Source organism: Micromys minutus, assembly GCF_963924665.1.
Source record: "Micromys minutus genome assembly, chromosome: 1".
Classification (NCBI taxonomy): Eukaryota; Metazoa; Chordata; class Mammalia; order Rodentia; family Muridae; genus Micromys; species Micromys minutus.
Window position 1 is genome coordinate 55,236,676 of NC_137969.1, and position 16,482 is coordinate 55,253,157.

Genomic DNA, 16,482 nt, shown 5'->3' on the forward strand with positions numbered 1-16,482 from the left:
TTTATTCTCCTTGCACAGGATTAAAGCAATTTGAGCATGACAGGCAAGCACTGTACCCTCCGAGCTTTAGCTCCTGTCCCTCAGTTACTTGAGTAAAACAGTAACTACTGTTTCAAGTTCCAGTGTAGAAAGGAAAAAAGTGTCCGTGACATTTAGTCTCAGAAGTCTACTCAGACCTGCCCTTAATACAGGTTTTAGTCCCAAACAATGAAAGTAAAGTTAGTTGGTAGAAGGAAGCAGCCATGTTTGAAAGTGATGTCTAGTTGAGGGGAAGACATTTGACAGAATAGGACATGCCCAGCTCTCACAAGAATGGAGAGGAAAGAGAGGTAACTTAAGAGAGAGCAGCGGAGGGGCAGGGAGAGGAGGTAATTTTACCAGGAGAATTTATTACAGAGACAGATTGAAGAGAGAAGCTAGACACCGGCAAATACAGAATGAGTCAGGGAATGACGAGGGGTCAAAGGATTAGAACAAATTGCCAGTTATTTTGAAGCCAAACAAGCAATACAGTCAGAGGCTGAGAGAGAAAAGCCAGATTCAATCAGTCAGTGGAGAGAAGAGTTTGAACCAGAACAGCCAAGTAGAAGCAGCCAGCCAGAGTTCAGAAAGATCTAAGAAAGGGTGAGATTAATCAGCAGCCATTTTTAGAGGCTGGGAGCATTCTAGGCCTAAGTAAGATTGTATGGAAGCTCAAAGCTTCCAGGGTTAGGCCTAGGTTAGCAGACAGAGACGACAATTACGTCAGGCAAATGAATGTTACTATTACATTAGAGATGGTGAAGGATGGGCTGGTTCACAAAGCTGGTTCCTTAGCAGGAGGTGAAAGAGAATTTAGATCATACTTAGTATGTGACGTCTGTTTTTGACAGATACCACCTGCCGGCTCATGTTTTAGCTTTAACCTCTACATTCAATTCTTTCAAATCTCACTAACTCAATGACTCATAACCCCTGAGCACAGACACGTACAGGAGGCACACCAGTGATCCCCACGGTCCCTGCACACTCAGTCCTTCCACATTCCTTTACTAAACTCCATGTCCAGATAGAGCTGTGACAAAGGCAACAGGCTGGGGCCCCCACACCCCCAAGTCTGACTTGAAAGGCTCATTGCAAGCGCACAGCTGAAATGGCAAAACAGTGAGCATGCCTTGGCTACACTTGGATGATTAATGCCTCCGATAATGACCGAACATATTCTACCGTGTGACTGATAACAGGTGCACACAACGAAGACGCTGGGGCACTTTGAACTATTCAACATGCCCCAAACTAAACACCGGCATTTGTTTTTATAGTTTTTTTTGTAATCTCACCTGCTAAGACCCTTATCTTCGTAAAACCACCGAGTTCCTGAATAAATATTGTACCACCGATTTAAATCTTCTGGGGGATTTGAAGCAAGTGGCTGCTGGATTTTACGTCTCAGAAGCTCGTATCTAAAGCAAAAGACAGGCAGGAATATTGTGATTGTCTCGACTAACATTATTGCTGAGATTCAGGTAGTTTAATGGCCGGTGTGTGTGATTCATGCATGCGTGCGAGCATAAATAAGACCTCAGTGCAATTATCACATATTTCCAGATAAGTGTATTTTCCTGGTGCAACTATCCTATTCTCTGTTAATTGGAAATTATCATTTGTACTCACACTTTTGGGTATCAGTGGGAATGGTAACATTTTAGATTTCTGTGTCAGATTTGCTCGCTAGTTATTGAGAGCTTCACACCAAGTAGGACGACAAAAATCTTATCAAGTTAATGATTTCCTTAAGACTCCTACCATCAAAATTTTATAAGCAATGATATTATCTACTCTGCTTTTTTTTCCCCCTGCCTAAGTATCCGGTTCTGGCTGCTGCACAGCCATTTCCGAATCACAGCTCTTTGCTCCTGTCTTATCTCTGAGAACATTCTTCACAAGTCTGCAGCTAGCAGTGATAGGGAGGCAGCTTCAGCATGAACTTTGTAATTCAGAGACACAGTTGTCCCACCACGTTACACAGAACACACGCCAGAGCTGTCCAACAGAATGAAAACAGCTTTTAAAAGTAAGAACAGAGTAATGAAGCGAACTCTTAGCCATGTAGTAAGTATTTGATGGTTTTTAGTCTACTTCAAACATTATGATTTTCTTTCTTACTTGGTGAGCGCCCTTGCTTCTGTTTGAATCAGGATGTACAGTGTGATATTATACAACTGTTAACAATAGAGGATACTGTGTAATAATTCTGAGTTTGTGGAGGTAGGTATGGTATGCAATATGGAATTAATTCTGCGTTGTGCTGTGACTACAATCCCACCCTCCTCCTCCTTCTTTGGAGTGATACAGCTTAAACAAACCCCAAAGCAAAATTGCCTTCTCTACCTCAAATTTGGTCCGTTTGGTTTGGATGGTGGCTGCCAAGAAATCCCAATGTAAGATTCGCTTAGAAGACTTGCAGTCAATGGGGCCAGTTCCTGAGGCAGGGCTGGGTGGGTGGTAGCAAAGGTAGGTAGGCTCTCCGTGCACCCTCCTAGGTACCCGCTACCCCCAGAGCAAGCGACGATGGTGACTGAATAGTTAGTGAAAGGAGTCAGATGCTTGACCAGATGACGCAACACAAGCGAGGTCACACTGGTTATTTTGATGAGAGGGTCCGCCATTCGAATCTCATAGCTCAGTATGGCCCCATTCTGGATAAGTGGGGCTCTCCAAGTCACCTGAAATAGAAGACCATCAGTATGAGAACACTAGAACTGACCAAGTGAAGTTCACAACACCCAGCCTTCTTCCTGCCTCATTGCCCAGAGGTCATTTTCTGAAGGCCTACATTCAGTGTAGCCCTCTGGGCTCGACAGAAATGAAGGCCTCAGGGTCCATGAGCTGAAAGCCAGGAACTAAGGAGAAGCTGCTTCCTAGGCTTGGCTTTAGTTACAGTGGTTTCTAGGCTTGTCAGACTCCTGCACACCTTGGTGACTCATCTCCACATGGGTGTTCCAAAGGACACAGAGGAAGCACATGGAGGAAATTCACACGTCCACATGCATCAGAAGAGTGGCATCAGGACTTGAGAGTCTGAGTGTTTATAACTCAATTAAACAAAATTTCTCACTTTACCTTGTGGGCATGTGGGATGAAGCCGTTACTTTTACAAAGGCTGGGGATAGGTGGCCATTATATGTGTTTTTTTTTTTTTTCTTAAAGAGTCACAGTTGAATTTTTGAAGACGGTGTATAGTTTAACAAATAAAGCAATGGCACATTATAGTCTCAGCATACAAGAGCCTAGTGGACGAGGGTTCAAAGTTAGAGGTCCCCAGTGGCACCATAAAATAAGCTTTGTTGTCGCTGTACAAGCTGGTGATTTCTGCGCTTTATTTTTATTCCTCAGTTTTATCTCTCAGTCGTACTAAGTGCTTTCCTGTGGTAACCTATCTATCGGCTGAATCCTATTTGAAATCCTTTTTGAATCTGATTTTACTTTGCTTATTTATTTTGTAAAGAAATGGCTCCAAAATCTTATAAGGCCACTTAAAACTTTATTTATTATTTTTATTTACATACTTGTGGATGCCTGTGTGAGTTTATGTATACCATGTGCAGGGGCTCAAGGAGGCCAGATGGTGTCGGGCCCCATGAAACTGGAGTTGTTAAGCAGTTATGGGATGTCTCATGTGGTTGTTGGGATCTGAACTGGAGTTCAGTGAAAGAATGGTAATTATTATTAATTGCAAATTAAAATTAAATTCTTAATTTTTCAACCCCTCGTAAGTCTTTTTGTGGGGAAAAAAAAAACCCAATAGGCTTTCTCCTTAATTGGTTAACAGAAAAGGCATCTTGAGAGACAGTTGGCTACTGAGATTTCCTTACATTTATGGAATTGAATCAAATTCGGTCCATTCTATTATTTCTTTGATATTCTGTTCAACTCAATTTGCTAATATTTTATTCAAAAGTTTTAGATTTATATTCAAACATGAAATTATTCTACAGTTTTATTGAACTGTCCATTTTAGTCTGAGTAGAGACTTTCTACTGACTTTCAAAATGAAATATTTTTTTCCAAGAAATTATCATACAGAAGTAAAAAGATTTAATTTTTCACATAATATAATGATTTTGAGATGCTTTCTTTTCCTGATAGTCAGATTTTAAGAAGATAATCTTGACTTACTGTGTGTTTTCTAATTTTCCTTAAATACTTGTCTTTACCAGGATGTAAGTAATGCTTTAGTGGTCAGGCATTGAGCCCAGGTAAGCAGTCTACCACCGAGTTACAGCCTCGGCTTCTCTGCACATTTGTGATATCTGTTCACTAAGTTACTTAGGCTGTCCTTGAACTCACAAAGAAGCCTAGGCATAACTTCAGTGTGTCATCCTCAATAGGAGTCTCTCAGGTGTGGGCCTGGGTAGCAACTCTTTTTATACTTATTAATATGTTACTTTGTAACACTTACTAATCCGTTACTTTGTAATACTAATATGTTACTTTATAATACTTACTAATATTTTACTTTATTTGTCTCCAGTGGACTCAGTTTGTGTCACTTCTCCCACTGTCCCTATTAAACAGTAGCTCCTTCAGGTGACACTATACAGACCAGGGATAAACCAAGGTGATAGCAGCGCTCGACTACAAGTTGTCCCTCAAAACAACCAAGTAAACAAAACCCTAATTTTCAAACCTAATAACCCCATGTGGGGTATTAAAGAAATGAAAATTTAATCTGACTGTGGTGTGTAGAGGTGGACCATGGATGCCTGGCTTTGGAACAAGGAGAGGGCCCAGAGAGGAATACAGGAAACTACAGGATGCCTGTCTCTCAGTCTCTGACCCCTACACAGCTTTGAGATGCTGCTGGTGAGAAGCACATCACTAGATGTGGCCCCTGCGACCCACACTAGCGCTACTAGCTACTACAGCATGACTAAGATCAGAAGAATAGCATCATTTACTACCCCAAATCCGTCTCCCTATTAAACTTTAATTTGATTATGCTCCCGCCCCCACCCATTACCCCCTCCATCCTTGCCAGTTTCAGGGTTCTATTATGCATACTTGTCTATGATGTAAGCCCCATGAGGTGAGGGGCTTTCTTTTGGTGCTACTTCTTTGTTTCTAGTGTCAAAAGGAGACATTCATAAATGTGCTTCAAGGGACATGGGAAGTGGAACATATTGTCACAGTTAATATTATTGACAATTTACTTAGAAGTACATGGTAAATATAGAATGGCTTTCTTAACCTGTGCATTAATGACTATCCTGTGGTTCCTCATAAATGTTTTATCTATTTGCAATTTTGATTTCAGATCTGTTCTTGCAGAGAGCAAGTCACAGTTTCCCAGGCATATATCTGTTTACCAGAGGCAATCGCTCTAGAGGATGTACTTTGGTAAAGTTTTAAGCCATTTCCCAAGTACAATGTTGAGCCAACAACACTAACACAAAAGGATACTCTTTGAGCAACACTTAAATACACTCCACGAAGCCCCAGATTTAGTCCAGTATTCCATGTTCCCTCTTTATTTCCTAGTTTTAAATGGGAATTAATGCAGGGGTGAAGAACAGAGTTTTCACTTGGCTGCCACACCTCTGTACTTGAAGGTCTTTCTAAAAACTTGGCCTGGGGTTACTGTGGTTTTGTGGGCCTGAGGTGACACCCCATTGGATTCAGCTCCCTCAGCCAAGCTAATGAAAACCCACCCAGCAATCAGAGAGGTATTAAAAATCACAATAATATCTGTGGTGTAGTTGTCTTTGTGAAGGGACTGTGTATTTCACATCACAGGCCACCGACCAACACCACCCCAAAGTCCTACAAAACATTTCCAAAGCTGAAAAAGTTAGTTCTGGAATGATTAGTGATTCTGTGTTTGTTTGTTTTGGTTTTTATTTGGTCAAAGTCCAGGTCTTACAATTTTTTTTCCAGTTCATACAATAAATATCATCTATGCTGTATTTAAAAATTAAGTTCCATTTAGTACTAAATCAGCAGAATAGCACAATGCTTTACTTAATTTACCAAAATTGTGTTGCTTTAACAACTCTCAAGGGGGAGGCAATTAAGATTATTTCAGGTCTTTAATTTTCAAAGACCAATTTTTTTTTTTAAAAAAAGATAAGCACTCACTTTTAGTTTGTGAGTTAGATGACTTTTCTTCCAAGTCTGACTTACCCAGCATCATCTAGACTGTGCCTTTCCTTGGCGTGAGAGAACACAGTCTGGATCCAAGGAATAATTCCAACAGATGAACTTTGCTGTTCTGAAAATGCCCTCTGCTTTGTGCTCTGGTGAGCAAGCCGCCGTACCAAGCCTCTTGGCAGTGGTACAAGACCAAATCCACAGAAGCATGTGTGTATTTACACAAAAGAGGCTTTTAAGCTCAAAAACTCCCTCCTGTTTGGTTACACTAATTTCCCTTGAATGAAGTTTGTATGCCAGCCAAAACAATGGTAGTTACCCCATCCTCAGGAGTTCAGTCCCTGAAGAGTGAGGCCAATAACTGAGCTTTCTGGATACCCTAGCAATATGCCATTTTCTTAATGTCTTTTCCCATAATTTTAGTTCTTTGACTCTTAAAAAAAAAGAAGTCTGGAATATTATTGTGTGGGATTTTTGTTTGTTAATATTTGTCTCAGTACTTCTGTCTGTTCTCCATCTCATCTCATTTTCCTGATCCGTTTAAATATGCTGTGGCGCTGAGGCTAAGCATCCCACAGTGGTATCAAAGTATTTCATGTGTACGAGGCAAATGGCAGTCTCTCAACAATATAATTAAAGGGATACGGGGAGAAACGAAAAGAAAAACTGACATTGAATTGGAGATAGTTTGGGCTAAAGGCCAAAAGCCCAGTTTCAGCAGCAAATGCCTAAGACAATAAATGTGGTAGTCTCGTCAGTAGATGGCTCTGTTCAACACGGAGTGCAGCCAGGGTAAGTTCACATGTCTGTAGGTTTGCAGAGAAGGCAGATCACCCGCTCCTTACCTCCACTGTATCTGGTCCCAGCACATGCACCGTGGGCGGCTGCACTCCGGAAGGCGGACTGGGTCTTGTGGTGACTTCTACCCACGCGCTGCTGTTTCCGCCTCCATTAGGAGTGCGCCCCATAACCCGGTACTCATAGTGTGTCCAAGGGCAGAGGGGAGGATCATTATCAATAAACTTGATGGCTTGACTTCCTGGGAGGGTCACCAGGCTCCTAACTTCCTCTTTTCCTTTGACTCGTCTCTCGATTGTAAAGTTCTCAACCAAGCCACCGAGGTACGTTGGGGGTTGCCAAGAAACTATGGTGGAAGTTGGAGTGTAAGGGAACAGGTCTGGGCTTGGGATGCCTTCTGCAGTTCCTGGGAGCGTCCACACAGTCTCAGATGCTGGGGACATGGAGCACCCTTGGGAAGTGCAGGCTTCCACTTGGAAGTGATAGGCTGTGTGAGGCTGTAGATGCACCACAGTGCAGTTCGTGACACTCCCAGAGACTGTTAGGTAGAGGCGGCCATGCTGGTAAACGTTATAATGGGTAATGGCCCCGTTGCACTTCGTAGGCTGCCCCCAGACGACCGACACCATCGTAGCTTCCACATTGAGAAGAGTTGGAGCAGCTATAGGTCCAGGCTCTATAAAAAAGAACACAGCCAAGAAGTCACGGCCTTGCCAACTTCCCACAGACTCTGGACAATGAAACTCAAATGAACAAGTACTCAGTAGAGATAAGAGACAAACAAGTAAAGGGTAAGAAGACAGGCATGGCCTCCCTGCTCATCATGGTAGGGAATACTTGCTGAATATTTCTGAAGTTGTCCTTCCTTAGATCCATCAAAATCATTTCTTTTGATTAAAGCTAGTGCTAAAAACTGTCATAAAAATTGTTTTTTTGTGTGTCTTTTTTTTGTTTGTTTCCTTTTTTTAAATCAAGGCATTATAAGAGAAATATACAAGCTGACAGTTTAACGAAAGTTGTGGCTTTGGCCAGTTTGCTCCCCAGATTCCAAGCACTGATTACATTCCACAACGGTGCTATAACAGACCTGAGAGTTTACAACCTGGAGGAACCCTGCAGCCTCTTCATTATCTATTCCATGACACTGCCTCTGTTTATCATGCTAAGCCATGTTCTGCGATTTATCTACTCCCTGTTAATATTATCGGTGATTTTTCCCCCTCTGTGCCTGTGACAGGGCTGACGATGATCTAGCTCCTTCACCTACAGATAAATAAACAATGCACAGATCTGACCTTTGGGTTAACAGGTTTTGCGCCTGCTCCACTCAGCCCTCTAACTGATTCAATTATCATAAAGGTTCGGGAGGCCCCATGAATACTGAAAAAGGCCCACCATATGCCTGCAGAGGTGGTGGGGGGGGGGGGCAGCAAGCTCTCTGCAGCCCTCCAGAGAAATTCCTTAATTGTAAATAATTTCACCATGCGACACAATCAAGTCACCTTGAATGCGAATCCCCTCAGCCCATACAGGCAAAGTGTTATTTAAGCTTTACTGGGCTGCGTTAAATTCTGCAATTTGAAGGGCTGTTAAGTTTTTCAATTGAAATTTCATTTAAAATGCAGGTGCTTTTTATTATATTGCGGCTTTACTGCTCTCTAGGTACAAGCAGGAACATGGCGCAATGACACAAATCTGGCTCAATCACTGATCAGTAATTCCAGAACATTTAGCATTCTTATAAACCATGGCCTGAGATCTATAAATTGCTACAACAGATCAAAAAAAAAAAAATACTATAGCCTTCTTTTCTGCCCGCAGCAATTCTGACATTTATGAGATTTTTTTTTCCCCTGTGAACATTAGATTTTATTGAAAATCTTTTAAAAAGATATAGTTGGATTTAGTAATTGTTTAAAACAGCAATGATTCGAGTGTGAATGTGTGATTCAGTGTCCCACCGAGGTCTAAGTGTTAAGGCAGCCACAGACTTGTGAAGCCGGTGGCCAGGATAACAGCTAGTTAAAGGGTGTTTCCAAACAGAATGGTCCATGGTTTAGTCACCAACTGGACTTGTGGTAGAGTCATAATTCGTCTTTTGAAGGGGCCTGATATCGAGCCATCTTTGACAATTTGGTCACACATCCTTTGTGGAGAGAGAAATCCTTGTGTCCCAGTGATGTTGGGACAGACATTCCCTAGGCTGCTCTGCTGCTAAGTTCCACTCGGAAGCCATCTGAACGCATCGGTGACATTCCTTCTCACCTCTCCAGTACATAGGTACCAAAGCAATTATCATGCCAACATGGGGATAAGGCTCTTTCTTAGCCAGGCCTGTCATGCATGGCGAGCTATTTCCCAGAGAAGAGTAAGTGAGACTCTTGCAAGCTAGGAATGTTGTTTTGCAATCTTAAAAAAAAAAAAATTCCTCTGATATGGAAGCTTGTAAAATCGATGGAGGAGATTCAAGTCTTCAGCCTAACCCTTCCTCACCCCCTCTCCCCAGTGAAGAATAAGCTACACTTAAAAATCAGAGGGTTTCCAAGCAGGTTTTCATCAGGGTCGCGCATAATTATTCGCTCCTCTGTGAGCTATCAAGCCATGAGCTTCTTCAGGGAAAAGTACCAACAAGGATGTAGTTTGTTCTCTGTGATGAGAATAAAGCCTTTTATTTCTCCGGAAGATGCTGATGTGTGATAGGTAAAACATCCACGGTAATGAGCCCAACTTGTACTTCAAACTCCCACTGAACACGGCCCCTTCCTTAAAGACCTCTTATCTTGGGAAGAGGGGACATTCAATTTCAATTTCATGATCCCCGCTCCCCAAAGCCAGCATACATTTTATTAGCCTCTCTCTCGGGGAAGCTGAGTGCAGTCCCTGCTTTCACTGTACAAGGGTCCTTTAAAGCATCCCGGAGAGGAACAGGCTTGGCTTAATTAGCTCCTTTGGCTAGGGAAGCGTTAAAACCTGACTTTTGGCACCCTTTCAATCGCGTGCTTTAAAACGATAAGCAGGAGCGTCTAATTCTATATACAAATCAACTGTCCTGCTCCTGCTCCTTGAAAGGGTCACCACAATTATGTAAAACACGAGTAATAACTGTAATTGGGGTAGTTGGCTAATACAATAAAAAGCCGCGAACACAGGGAGAGTTACACTCACCGCAAGTAGCTATCACTTTCTAAAGTAAGAATTCACGGGTGAAATGACATGAAAAAGATGGTTATAAAATTTTAATGGAATGATAAAAGGCAAAAGTCAGCCTCTCAGCTGAATTCGTAAAATCCTTATACATCACAATCAGCTCCTTAACTGTAAAATCAATGTGGAGTATAACATGTTGTCAATGCCGCTGTCACTGGAGAGGAGATGAGGAAATCTGACAGGCGTATAGCTCAGCTACCCAGTGATGAAGATACAAGGGAGCAGCTCTCTCCTGTGGCGTAATTGTTTAGAGAGCACCCCCCTGGAGCCAGGGACAGGAGCCTCCTCTCTGGTCAAATCACAGACTCCTGGTTCCGATGAGCTCCTCTTGGCGTTAATAACCGAAAGCAGTCTTATTTTGGCAAGTTACATGATCTTAGTGGGAAACTGCTTGACTCACCAGAGAGGTTCTGCCCCAGCCTAACAGAAAGTCATGACCTTGTTAAGAAACAGGCATGAGCCTTATCATAACTCTGATGTGTGTGAAGGAGGTGTGTGTGTGTGTGTGTGTGTGCGTGTGTGTATGTGTGTCTATGTGTGTGTATATATCTGTGTGGGTGGTGTGTATAGGTGTGTGTATATGTGTGTATGTGTGTGTATGTGTGTATATGTGTGTATGTGTGTTTATGTGTGTATATGTGTGTGTATATTTGTGTATGTGTGTATATGTGTATATGTGTGTATATATGTGTGTATGTGTGTGTATATGTGTATATGTGTGTGTATGTGTGTATGTGTGTATTCGAGTATGTGTGTGTATGTGTGTATATGTGTGTATGTGTGTAGGTTTGCATGTGTATGTGTGTGTATGTATGTGTAATATGTATGTGTGTATGTATGTATGTGTTGTGTATGTGTGTGTGTATGTGTGTGTATGTATGTATGTATATGTGTGTGTATGTGTGTATATATGTGTGTGTATATGTATGGGGGGTATATGTGTATGTGTGTATGGGTGTGTGTATGTGCGCGCATGGGACCAACACTATCAATGGCTCCCAACTTGAGGGTTCCCATGATGTTCAGTGGTTTGGGATGAAAGGTCTTTTACACTTGTTTGCTATGGAGTTACCAACAATGTTTGTGATTTCCTGTCATAGTCTCAATGCCCTCGAGCTAACCTTTTAGCTTTCTCAGAGAACTTCACTGAGTTTAAAAACTTTTCAGTAATATTAACTCCTAAGTGAATAGCCCCTAAATTTGCCAGTAAATTTAAAACCACGGGAGTCGTGTACAGATGGCCATTAGATAAAGCTATGCATCACACATCAGTGTTAAGGTAGCCACAAAATTCACCAGCAATATGTTAGTGAGGAGAATAGCAGCCTCTGTCTCTGCTTTCATCATGAATTCTTTCGTCAATTTATTATTTATACCCAACAACTTGCCCAAAGAATTTTTGACAGCTAATAATAAAAGAGCCAAATGCAAGAAGACCAATAGAATAAAGAGAAGGGAATATTCATGTTGCAATAATGTAAAAGGTACCATAGCGTACCCCTAAAACAAGTAGGCAAAACGTGAGCTACAGAGTCGCACAGGGTCAACTCTCAGATTTCTGACAAGTGACTGGGGCAGGAACTCCAACAGGAGGACCCGAGATGCAAAGGAAGAGCAGCAGCAATCAAGCAAGTGTTGTGTTGTAGTGTCTGCAGCTAAGAGAACCACTCCTGGGGACCTTCCATCCCTCAGTCCCTCATCCTTCCGAGACTAGGATGCGTGGAGGTCAGGGGAGGGGATGGCTGGTTATCTAGAACTGGGGCACAGGATGAGAGGAACAGCAGCAGGTACTTCCGTGAACAGTCTTGGGCTGCACGGAACATGTGCTATGCCAACCTGGAGTATGCTCGTCTGTCAGAAATGTAGCACACGTATAGAATCAGCCTCACCTGGGTTAACACAGGTGTGACTGTCAGCTCTGCTAATGGGGTTCTTTCCTGACCCCCCTCCTCTGCCAAGTGCTCTTTTAAACCGTGACCATCGTTTCTAGCCTCTTATTTAGTCACCCCTGGAAAGGTATTATTTTGGGAAGGATTAGAATCAGAACGAATGAAAAAACATTGTTACAAGAATCTACACAGTTTTAGTGTTTTAGGATGTTCCAGATAGGCAGATGTTAGCAGTTCTCAGAGGTTTAAACTCTCTAAGATTGGAGAGGACATACCCTTGGCTGTTTTAGACTTACATGTAGTAGTTACCAAAGGATCATCTCACAAAGACCACTGAGAACTTCCAAATATAAATAGTCTGATTCTTTTTTTTTTTTTTTTTTTTTTTTTGGTAGAACAAAAATACTTATTAAAAACATTTTGAGAAACTTACAGCATAGTTTAAATGCCAGAATAAACAGATAGTTACTGTAAGGTGCCTGATACAGAATAGGTTCTCAGTAATGATGAGCCCATAGCAGTAAGGCAGCCATGATAAAAATTACTCATTAATTTATTAAACTAAATGTAAGAAAGGATAGACAGGGGTGGATTCCTTCTTACTTTATATGTGGGTTTTATCTGAAGGTTGTAAGGAATATTGCAATTGGAGATCAAGTTTGCAAGAGCAGGCCTGCTTTATGTGCCCAAATGTGGATTGAAGAGCTCAGGGGGGAAAACTGAGGCCAGACGGAAGCAATTTTACGTTCATCAATACATCACTTCCAAAATGTTTTCGTCGCTTACATAGCTTGAACAGATTCATTCAGTGTTAAGATTATAAAATAAGAATATAAGAAATAAATAACAGTAAAATACTTATCCTTACTAATTTTGGAAATGCGAGAATTTGGGGCAGTGATCCATGCAGTGGGGAAACAATGCAGAGACTTCCGGTCTTAGTGTTGAGGAATTATGGGAATTTTGTGGCTGCAGAGATGCCTCAGCTGGTAAGAGCACTTGCTGCTCTAGAAGAGGATCTGAGGTCGATCGCCAGCACCCACATGGAAGCTCACATCACTCCATAATGCCAGTTTCAGAATCCCAGGTGACCCAGGACCCGGTCTGGCCATCATGGGCACCAGCATGCACGTGGTGCATAGACATACACAAAGCAAATGCCCGTACACATAAAGAAAAAGAAAATGAACCATTTTCCATCAGGGCCTTTTTGTCTATGGGAGACACATTCGTGTATATACATGAAAGTATAAAACAGGACAGCACCTAGCCCTTCGTACTCAGAGCATTTGGGTAAGATATCTGGGGTAGAAGAAACAAAATGACCAAGTGGCATGACTCAAATTTACATCTCATATTTCTTCATTAATGGAAACATTATTTTATAGTCTAAGCACTGCTGCTAAAATGTTTTCCCAGGGGGGAAGTCCAAGCAATGCCTAACCCTTCTAAGGTCCCAATAACAAGCAAAGGCACAGTTCTGCCAAAGCTCACTCCAGGGAGCAAGAAATCTATTGAGCTTCCTTCCAAAGCAGAGGTGAGGGGTTACTTACAGGGGTATATGTGTTCCTCCCACAACAGGCTGGACCTTTACCCAACAGGACCAAGGCCTTCCTTCCTTTCACACAGCCTACAAACTCCAGCCCGGTCCCTAGACCACAAGTAATTAAGGCAGAGTTGTTCACACTAGGCAGGGAATGGCTGTGTGCTCAGCTGTCATGTGGCCTGACCCCCATTCCTCCCTAAAAGGACCTAATAATCTACAAGCCATTACTGGGGATACTGCCTGTAGATAAAAATGTAAACTCTTGTCTGCTACTCCAGCTTCTTATATGCTGCCATTGTTTAAAAAAAAGTAACTGTTTTTATTGTTGTTGTTTTTGTTTTTAAATAAGAGTTGCCTTGGTCACGGTATATCTCCATTGGCCAAGACAGAAGTTGGTAGCTGGGACTAGGGTACTGCTGTGACAGGCCTGAGCATGCTGTCTGTTAGAGGACTGGTAAAGACGTGGGGTCTTTGGACTAGAGAAGCAGGCGGGACTTTATGGGCTATCTTAGTTGGAACACTGAAGCAAGCTGGGGGCAATGTGGATGTCAGGGCCCCAGCTTAAGAAGTTTGAGAGCAGATTAGTAAGAGGCTTAGAGACCATGAGGATACTTTGGCAAAGAATGTGTCTGCTTTCTGTCCTTATCCTAAACATCTGCTTGAGGCTAAGAAGAATTTTGGTTTGATGGCTTTAAAAGAGAGTTTAAGACAGCCTACTAGTGGCTGTGCCATGTGGTCATGAGGGAGCCCTGTCATTCAGATCTATGATGAAAAGGAGCAATACTGACAAAGCAAAATATACAATGTCCCGTTTGGGAAGAAAGGGAGAACCAGGCCAGGAAGTATAGTGGAGCCAAGTCCAGCTCTCAAGGAGATGTAAAACTTAAAGGAAAGCTTGACTTGGAATGGAATAAAGGGAGTGATGTACTCGGGTAAGATCCCATCCAGATAAGCTGCCGATTTGAGAAGAGGAATTAAGAAGAGCTTAAGCAGTTAAGGAAATTACCAAAACAGACCACTGATAGAATTGTGAAAATGTAAAGGAAGCCACATTCCAGCCCCATCAAAGAGCAGAACTGGGTAGCTTTGGCTCTGTGGTTCTAGCGTTAGAGTCATAAGAAAGGGGTTGTGGAATCTCACTCTGAGACTAAGGAAAGCCATTGAGGGTAGTCAGGTGTCAGGGGTGTCTGCTTGGAGGCCCAGAGAGGCCATTGTGTATGAAACTATGAAGGTGAAGCCTGCCACAGTGGTTACCTCAAGACAGTAGAGATACTGGGATCAAGGGACACCTGTGAAGAAAAGTATTAACAGAGAAGGAAGTGTTAACAAAGTGTAGAGCCATAGAGAGAAGGGGAAGGATGGAGGGGAGAGGGGAGGAGGAGGGAAGAGGGGGGGGAGAGAGAGAGAGAGAGAGAGAGAGGAGAGAGAGAGAAGTGTTGTAGTCAACAAAGCCGAAAGGAGTTGGAGAACCTAAGAGGCCTCTGATATGAGACATGGAGACAGAGTTGGGAGTTTGCCCAGCTGGTTTCCACACTTGCTTCAGCCTAACACTTCCCGCTGTGCTCCCTTTCCTGTGCTTTAGAATGGGAGTTCATATCCTGAGCCACTGGATGCTGGAAGTGCGTGGCCTCCTCTTTTTGGTTTTGATTTTACAGGGGTTATAGTCACAGCTACCCTGTAGTCACAGTTCCTGTCCCTAACTTCACTCAATAATGGCCCGTGACCTAAAGCTGCAGGTTCCCTGGTCACAGCCCAAGCCTACCTGGCAAGTTCTAGGCAAGTTCTAGGCTAATGAGAGAATGTCAGAGAGAGGAGTGCAAACAGCTCCTGAGGGATGACATCCAGTTAGCCTTGCATACACACACATACACATCCACTCACACACTCTTACACTCACACAGGTCACACATGCACATACATACACACATAGACACACACACTCATACACTCACATGGGTCACACATGCATATACTCTCACACACTCACACATGCACACTCATACATACTACCACACACACCCACATACTCTCTCACACACACATGCATACTCATATACCCTCATATACACTCACTTTTACACACTTGTACACACATGTACTCAAACATGCATACTCACAATAATTTTACACACACATTTGTACACACTCACATTCATATACTCACACATGCTCACACTCTCACATACTCTCACATATACTCACACACATGAATACACATGCACACTCACACACACTCACATACACTCAAGCATACATGCTCACAATACTCTCCCTCCCACACACATACCCACACTTGCACACATTCTCTCTCACACACTTGCACATACTCTCACACACACACTCACACTTGCACACACACACACATAGAGACACACAAATAAAATGACTAAAAAATACTTTCAGCTGCTAGTTATGATTTTTCCCTACTATGCTAAGTTTATTCACCTGAGTATATTATAAGCACTACATAGTTTTGCAAGCTGTGAACATGTCAGCTGCTTGGACTACCACCAGTATATTTTAAAAAAATCCATATATTGTTTATACTTATCTGGTTGCAAATGCTTGAACACTACAGTGACCAAGTTGGCAGCAGTGAAAATCGTTTATTGACACATTTAACATGTTCATGGGAAGGGTGTTTTATTCTTATTTGGTATCTGCACCCAAAATTTTAAAAATGCATGAAACTGGATATTGGCCACGCTCTGATGTAAACAACAAGTTATGTAAATCATTAAAACGCTTCACAGCTTTTGTACAGGAGAACTGCTCCTCACACCCTGCAACTAGCCTCTCGGGCAAAAGCAATTCCTACCTATGTCTCTGGTTTCAGATTATCACAGGTAAAAGATGCTAATCATATTTAACCAAAGGTTCAAAGAGACTTTGCTCCTCATAACTATAGTTCCT

The 16,482-nt window shown here is 42.4% G+C and overlaps 1 protein-coding gene across 1 annotated transcript in view; it reads right to left on the reverse strand.

Moving 5' to 3' along the window:
• Window positions 1-16,482, reverse strand: part of USH2A (usherin) — a gene marked incomplete at both ends in the record, with an annotated part of 645,989 nt that overhangs the window by 211,411 nt on the left and 418,096 nt on the right. The window contains 3 exons of the mRNA XM_080923960.1: window positions 1,320-1,442; window positions 2,371-2,705; window positions 6,975-7,603. Coding sequence (XP_080780086.1) covers window positions 1,320-1,442; window positions 2,371-2,705; window positions 6,975-7,603 — 1,087 coding nt within the window. The remainder of the gene's footprint in view (window positions 1-1,319; window positions 1,443-2,370; window positions 2,706-6,974; window positions 7,604-16,482) is intronic.